Here is an 8,038-nt window from a genome sequence, read left to right as displayed (position 1 = left end):
AACAGAATGCCATCATCGCATGATTCTCGCAAGCTCCTGCAGCTGTGTTTCCCACTGTTGGGGTTGCAAGCCCCCGAGTAAATACAAGGGAATTCTTCCATTGAAATGACTCCTGCGGCAAAGGCAATGCCGCAAGGTGACAAAAGGCGTACACGGCGCGTGTCGTGGTGAGCAACAAGTGGCCATACCCCATCGCAAAGGAGACAAGGCTCTCCGCGCTCTGTGGCTCCTTCTCTCTCGTTCGAATCTCCACCGCCTTTGGAAGAATCAACTCGCCTGCAGCCAAGCGACTTGCCGGGAGTCTGGGCAAAATAAAACGCCCCCCACATCCGTATTGCACACCGTGGCGAATTAATAAGAGCCTCTCAATGTCACCCACTCCAAGAGGTCGTGGTGGTAAGTTTTCGGTTGTCAAATTTTTTTCTCTTCTGGCGGACATAAAACGAAACATCGGTGGTCTTTGCGTCGCGCCCCCTTTTTGTGGCTGCAGAAGCGCAGAGAATTCTCGCAGAAGCCGGCCAAGATCCACCACGCTGAGAATACCAATGGGCAATAGACTTTGCCACAGGTTCAAAGGCAAACGCGCATTAGGTGGAGGCGGAAGACCTGTTGGCCGCAGTGCCGAGGAACCAAATCCCTTGTTTTTTTGCAGCAGAGAAGGCGAAAGCGCTGCTAAAGAAGCCTCCTCTGTCAATGTACTCACTGGGTCCGTCAACATGATAACACCATGCGTTAGAGTATCACCGTACTGCCAAAAAAAAACATGTGGAAGTTTGTCCGCGTCAGCCCCGGGTACAGAATTCCGTTTGGCGTCATGATCTTTATTGGCTTCCCCTCCTCCTTCTGCTGTCGGCACACGTAATGATGATGACTTCGTGGGAATCAACTCGCGGGGATCCAGGATAGCCACTTGTGAAAAAAGACGCGGCATCGAAGCATCCGGAGAGGCATGTGTGACTTTCGTGTCTACATGAGCGACGGTGCTTGAGAGAGCCCTGTGACGGCACCCAATTGAAGAGGAAGATAAAACAGGGGAAGGGGTGACAGCATTTGTGGTTGTTGCAGTAGTAATATTCGCCGTCGTCGTCATCATCGTCTTCGTAGACGCCTCTTTGTTGATACTGATGTAATTCATCAAACTACCGCCACTCAACCCAGCACATGACAACGATAAACCAGGGTATAAGGTTGCAGAATTGGAGCGTGGCACAACGTTCTTGCAATTCATTGGGTTTGTATCAAATGCGGCCTCAAGTCTACCACCCTGTCCCCATAGCGAAGAAAAAACAAATAAACGACTATTCTGAGCAATAAACACCACATGGTGACGTGTGTGTTCAGGCGATTGTGAATCTACCATGTACGCCACGCTGTCAATAGGGTGGGTGCTGTATGGTTGTGGAAATTGGTACAATTTACGGGCTTCAAAGATGCCGTGGGTCTCCAAACGGCACGCAAGAAGGACTCCACCACTGCTGGAGCCAAGAATAATATCACCTGTTGTCGTATCACTCTTGTTATTGGGGTCCCACGCGACGCATTCCAGGTAAAATGGTTGTAACATGCCGGTGACATTTGAAGAAAACTGCAGCGGAAATCGCCGGGGCGTCATATCTTCCTCAGACCTTTCTTCATCCCCTCCAGCCTCCATGCCTTCTGTGGGCCAGCCCTCAGTATGATGACGTCGATGGCAACGGCGGTGAGGAATGTGGTAGTATGCCGCCTTGCCTGATCGCCACCGCACCACACAGAAGTTCCCCCGTGGATCAAGAAAAAGCGCTGAGACGGCATCTTTTTCATCGATAAAAAACTTTACGGCAGCCGGTGATTCATCTGACATCTTCGCATCACTTGCAAGCTTCAGGCGACTGATGGCAATGTCTTTCTCCTGATCAAAAAAGTATAAATGTTGTGGCACTTGCTCCGTCACCACGGCGTAAATTCCACCAGCCACAACAACGTGTGCAAAGGGTTCCACGTTGTGGTCAATGGGGCATGCTGGGCGTTCCATGCGGTATCCAATCGATGGAATTGCCGCCGCCACACCCTTCTTCTCCGCGTCACAATAAAACGCCCTAACAGCAGCGTGTACACTTCTACTGTTCTGTGCACAATCTGCAAGCGTTTGTTCTTCAAAGCGCCGGCGTGTCACCTCCATGACAACTTCCTTGATCTCGAGAGAGTCATCGATATCGGATGCCACGTGCTCCGATGTCAACAGGGCGGGATCAAACCACGAAACCTTCTCTGATGCCACATACATCAACAATTTCCTTCTTTCCTGTGTGTGTGTGTATGTGTGTTTGCAATGTCTCCAGGCAAATCAGAAAGAAAGACAAATACCGGCACACAGAAAAAAAAATAATAAAATAAAATAAAATACATTTTGTCAGGAGGCTCTTTCAGCAAAAAAAAAAAAATATTCACGTTACACACAAAAAAAAAGGCATTTTCGGGCAAATAACGTAAAAATCACACACAAATAAATTTTAAAAAGTTCCTTCTTTTTTGAAATGGACTCTCGCCACTTCACAATTCTGCGTGCGTACGCCTTTGCGTGTTGTGTGTGAAGTGCATCTAAAATGGTGTCAAAATGTATGCGCTCCCGCAACAATAGAAAGCAAATAAAATCACATAAAATAATATGCGGCAAGCAGAGGCCTCTAATTTAGATTTGAATACATGCCTTTTAATAGCATTTTTTTATGTGGCCCTGCCCTGTCAAAGCACCCGCGCCACATGTCTATTTAGTCCAATCGCTACACTGTATAAAACTGGTCGTCTGGCATTCATTTCATCAGAGCCCGCATTTCATTAATGCGGCTCAGCAAAACCTCGGTCGAAGATCTCACAGCGCCTCCAGCACCTATTTCATTCACTGGTGAGGAAAGGACGGGTCTTTGCTCGTGCCCAAAGAGCTGACGCAGCGTGATACCACCGGCCCCGACCTTTCGCGTGGTTTGCAGACAGGAAGTACCCGCCGAAAGAAAAGGTGCATTTGTCCGGTCATCACCAAAACGATGAGGTGACTTAGAATTAAAAGGTGACTGTGGTGCCATAAAGGTTTGTGCATCCCCACTGGGGGCATCAGGGAGGACGTTCCTCTTCTGTTGGAAGGGCAGTAACGCACTTTTGTTTAGAGATGTACGACGTTGACGTTCATTCAATATCTGTCTTAAACTAGGCTCATTTTCCACACCGTCGGATGGCATTGCGTAGGAGGACGTAGTTCGGTACTGCAAGGTCGCCGCAGGGGATCTGTCGCCACCACCGCCGCCACCACCAGGACTGTACTCTGTTAGTGGTGATACATGAACCTCCGAAATTCTTGAAGAGCTCTCTATAAGTTGTTGCTCCTGTCGCCGTTGCTGTTGCTGTCGTTGTGGATCACGAGAAGGTGTCCTCTGATCCGTCATGTGAAGCTGCTGCTTTCTTCGCTGCGGTTGTCCCTCTCTGAAATTCACTGCATCCTTCGTGTTATGGTGCAAAACAGAAAATGGCAAATTCTCACTATCCTTCCTTTCTTGACTTGAACGAGGGCGAGAGGACTGAGCAGTTGACGCTGGTGATGGCGATAACATTGTTGCTGGCGGTTGTGTGTGCTCCATCACTCGGGACGGAGAAAACCAATCCACCTCTCTCCCCTGATCCACTGAATGGTCATGCGCGGAAAAGCCGCCCGTGGCTCCAACACGCTCGCATGCAGATGGCGATAACGGTGCTGCCCTCGATGGCCTCGAATAACCAGACATGTTCTTGTGACTATCCGAAGAGTGGCGACGCCAGTTATCATGCGACTGTTTCGGTTGTTTCCCCCTTGATGACATGTTGTTCAATACAAGAGATGCGGGTGTTCGCTGATGCAGAGCCTGTCTACTAGTACTGCTACCAGCGACTCGACGTTGGCTTTCGTGCCGTTTTGGGCCAGCCCGGATCTGCGTCTTGAGTTCCGGGCGTTTTGACGCCTCATTGAAACCTTTTTTTCTGTTTGCCTGCACGGTGGAATCCTGAAAAAAGTACAGGCTTCTTGATTTATTCTCGGCAGTTACTTTCTGCGGCGTCGGAGCACGCAGGCGGTAACACAAATCTGAACTATTGAGAGTGACTCTTCGTCCAGAAGCCTGCATATCCGTTTGCCTCTCTTCTGACCGTAAAGCCGACCGAGCACGTGGTCTCCCTTCGACTTGCCCTTGAGGCCCCCGCGTGACGAAATTCGCCGAAAACCGATGCCCTGAACTCTCACTTCCCTTTGCTGCTGCACCTCTGTGCGTCGTGATCCGTGGCTCATCCAAAGTCTCCTCCTCGCCGTATTCCGCGCAGTAATACTGATCGGCGGCAACATCGGAGCAAAGTTCCGCCTTGCCCCAATAGCCAACAAAGCCACTGCCACGACCACGCACGGAAGGCGGCCCCAATACACGTACGGGTGACGGCGAGGCAGACCCGCAACTTGATCGAAGCCCGCTCATCTCGCGTACACTACTGCATTCATGGCACTCCGAATCTCGTCTCACCTGCGCCAGCCTCCAGTAAATTGGAACCTCCCCTTCCTTTTCATTACCAGCGGTACTGTTACTCGTCACTTCCGAGTGTTCACGATCTACCACGTTGCTCATCAGCTTCCTCATTGGTGTCCCATCACGCCACGTTGACTGCGACGATGATGCACTGCGGGCATAAAGAGCCGCCATTCTCTCCGCGTCAAGAGAAATAGACCGGCGGCATTCAACTCTAGCTTTCCTGTTATGACCACCAACGGCATGGAATTTATTGCCATTCTTCTTATTGATGGAATTGTTTGATGCACCAAGGCGCCCCCTCAAAGACAAATGAGACGTATGTGAAATGGAATTCACTGGAATACCCACTCTTGGTGGAAGGCCATTGCTCTCCATGCTATTAGCTCTGCAACCGGCGCCAATTCCACCCTCATTGAATCCAAAGTTGTTCTGTTTACAAGTCGCTTGGCCTGCTTGATGCACCTTCTTCATTTGTTTTTGTTGTTGTTGTTGTTTTAAAACGGATTCGTAAATAGAAGGTCCATGACGAGGAACAGAAGAAGTGATGGTTCGTGGTCGCTGCCTATACAACGGCAACGATGCTGACGATAAATTCTTTGGTGGTGGCGGTGGCAACTCGGTTGTTCTCACGTCTCCCTTCATTGCCACCTGCGATAACTCCCATTCGTACTGTTTACGTATTGCCAGCAGTTTAGACTTCTCTTTATGAAGCGTGTTCAATGACCCGGTGCCTGAACGCAATGATTTGATCCATGGGATTTTCTCCATACGGTGAATCTCCCTATCAATCAAACGGATTTGGCGAAGAAGACATCGACGTCGACGTGTCGCAGCACTGGATTCCCCACTCGTATGACGTTGACTTCTTTTACCCACACTAGAGGATGGGTGCATATGCGCTGCTATGGATGCAGCAGGCTTCATGTCTTCCTTCACCCACTTCTGTAGAAGAATGGGAGAAGTACTCCGCAAGGAGGCAAAATAATCGGCGCAGTTATTTTTACTTGTGCGAGTGGATGTCTCCGCTTCTCCTCCAACGCCATCGCGCCCTCCACTCCTTCCACGACTCATCCGCATCGGTGGCTTATTTGAGTTCTCAGAACTAACGGAGCGAGCACCACAAAACAAGACATGGTTCTCACCACACCCCACCGTCAGCCTTTCGAGCTCAGCATGTACAAAGGCAGCAGCCCTTCGGGAGGGTCTGCGGGGCACCGGCTCGTCGTCATCGTCGCCGCTCTCCGACATTCGTTTCGTTTCCTCATCAGAAGGCGGAGGCGACGACGGCAAACTCGCTTCACGTGTGTGGCTTTGACCGTTTAACCGACTCCTACCGCCCTCTGAGGGGGCACGAAGAGTTCGGATCTCTTTATCCGCCTTCCCTGTCACTTCGTTCCTCCTCGTCATTCCCACGGAACCGCCAACACCACGCGGTGTAAAGAATTTTTTCTCCACCGTGACGCCTTTTGTTGCAATAGGTGATACAAGAGTGAAGCGGTGGCGTGTCGAATGGGACGTCGAAGGCTGCGATACTTCTGTGTCTTTGGTGACGGCACTGACATCCTGATCAACAGATCGCCGAGTTTGTTTCTTCTTCCCTCCGTTACCGGGCGCCGAATGGTTCCGTCTTTCGTTACCTTCACTGTTATCAATGTGAGCAACTGTCACGGTACCATTGTGAACATCCGGAGAAAAACAACGAGACTCCTTCATTGTCGTGGTGGCGGCGTCGCGTTGCTCCACAGTATGCGGTGACTCGTCCAGTACTACAACAACAGCGGGTGATGCCGTCAAATCCACTGCGTCAGGGCCTTCCTTCTCCAGTTCCGGTCGTTTATTCTCGCGCGGTGGCGTTGTGCTCATCACGACAATCCCGTTGTCTCCCTCAGACATCATTTTACCTCCTGTATTTGGTGGAAAATTCGGTTTAAAAAGGAATGATGATGTTTGCGTTTGCGCAGCCACATCCCTCCCATTCGTACTACTTGCCTTCACTCCCGTCTCGTTGACTCTATCGCCGCCTGGAAGTCTGCGCGACGTACACGTCGAAGGGTGCATCTTTTCTACAGATCCACACGCATCCCACTCACGTCGCTGCTGCTCGCGGGCGGCCCGCTGTTCCTGCATGGACTTCTTCAGCAAACGTATCTTCTCTTGGAAGAGAGTTCCGGCGTCTTTGCCAGCGGCATCCATTCCAGTGCCGCCACTACGTGCCGTCATCGTCGAAGTATTCGTGGAAGGAATGGTGGTGGCGCTAAATGTGTCGAAGGAACAGGACGAGCAAACAGTAGACGGCATTAAAGAAGATTTCACCGTTGGTGTGGTTGTTGTAAACGTCGTGGACGACGTATCCTCGGAAATTCCCCGAGAAAAGGACAAAAAGGAACGACACGAGCCACTCCTCCGCCAACCCAACGCAACGCCCGGGTCCCAAGAGTGCGACCCGTTCCGCATGGCTCCTACTTCCCCCTTCCCCTCCTCCTCTTCCTCTTTCTCCTCGGGCCCCTCTCGCGGAGCACACCGCAAGTTAAGAGAAGGTCTGGACAGGAGAAAATAATAATAATAATTTTTAAAAAATATTTAAAAAAATAAGAGAACAATGAATAATAATAATAATAATAAAAGAACCAAAGCCACACACCAAGGGAAAAAAAAAAAAGCATCGCTGGCCGGCTTTCCTGCACTTTCGGTGGGTACTTCTGTGCGCATGCGTGCCCGCCCGTTTATACATGATGAACGGGGCAAGAGTGTTCTCATCACTCTCTCCTTTTCCTCCCTTTCCCTTTCCTTTTCTTTCTTTTCTTTCTTTTCTTTTTTTTCTTCTTCTTCTTTCCTTTTTTTCGTCCTTTAGTATAGCGATGTCTTTTTCATCACGCGGAGAAATTCATCCTCGCTCACCTCACCGTCACCGTCGCGATCGGCCTCGTCTATCATCTCCTGCAGCTCCGCGTCTGTCATGTTCTCGCCGAGCTCCTGCGCCACTCGTTTGAGGTTCTTAAAAGAGATCTTCCCCGTCTTGTCGTCGTCGAAGAGATGAAACGCCCTCAGCATCTCCTCACGTGAGTCCCGCTCCGTCATCTTACGGGCCATGAGCTCCGTAAACTCCGCAAAGCCAATCGCCAGCGGTTCCGTACCGGGACCAGCGGCTTCGACCCCCGGCACGCGTCGTTCCTCAGCGATGGACAACAACAGTCGACGCACTTCGTCCTTGCGGGGCTCAAAGCCGAGTGCTCGCATGGCGACTTTCAACTCCTTCGCGTCGATGGTGCCGCTACCGTCCGTGTCGAAAAGATCGAAGGCCTCTTTGATCTCCTGTCGCTGATCCTCAGTAAGCTCCGACATGGCGTTGTTCTTGCCTGCGCCCCTCGGCTGGGAGGCTGTCCCCGGTGGCGTGCTCTGCTTCGCGGTGTGACTCATTGGACTGGCGGTGAGTGACTCTCATAATGACAAACAATAAATAAATAAAACAGACAGTTTGAGAGTGCCCTCCGGGAACGCAGTAAAGTCACCGGCAACCG

The 8,038-nt window shown here is 50.8% G+C and overlaps 3 protein-coding genes across 3 annotated transcripts, besides 6 other annotated features; all 3 read right to left on the bottom strand.

The window, feature by feature from the left end:
• On the bottom strand, positions 1–2,263 carry Tc00.1047053503727.29 (uncharacterized protein; the record flags this gene model as incomplete). The annotated part of the gene is made up of 1 exon (XM_800332.1): positions 1–2,263. A coding segment is annotated over one exon (2,263 nt), but the record flags the coding sequence as incomplete, so codon positions are not given.
• Positions 1–8,038: a sequence feature (heterozygous, non-Esmeraldo-like haplotype).
• Positions 2,354–2,382: a sequence feature (AT_rich).
• On the bottom strand, positions 2,790–6,974 carry Tc00.1047053503727.20 (hypothetical protein, conserved; the record flags this gene model as incomplete). Its single annotated transcript, XM_800331.1, has 1 exon — positions 2,790–6,974. The coding sequence occupies one exon, from the start codon at positions 6,972–6,974 to the stop codon at positions 2,790–2,792; it is 4,185 nt and encodes a 1,394-aa protein (XP_805424.1).
• Positions 6,977–7,019: a sequence feature (GA-rich).
• Positions 7,071–7,112: a sequence feature (AT_rich).
• Positions 7,123–7,142: a microsatellite.
• Positions 7,281–7,361: a sequence feature (A-rich).
• Positions 7,368–7,937, bottom strand: Tc00.1047053503727.10 (centrin, putative; the record flags this gene model as incomplete). The annotated part of the gene is made up of 1 exon (XM_800330.1): positions 7,368–7,937. One exon carries the CDS (start codon positions 7,935–7,937, stop codon positions 7,368–7,370), a length of 570 nt encoding a protein of 189 aa, XP_805423.1.

The sequence above is a fragment of the Trypanosoma cruzi genome, genomic scaffold (assembly GCF_000209065.1).
Source record: "Trypanosoma cruzi strain CL Brener 1047053516293 genomic scaffold, whole genome shotgun sequence".
Taxonomy (NCBI): Eukaryota; Euglenozoa; class Kinetoplastea; order Trypanosomatida; family Trypanosomatidae; genus Trypanosoma; species Trypanosoma cruzi.
This window is presented reverse-complemented; position numbering and strand designations above follow the sequence as displayed.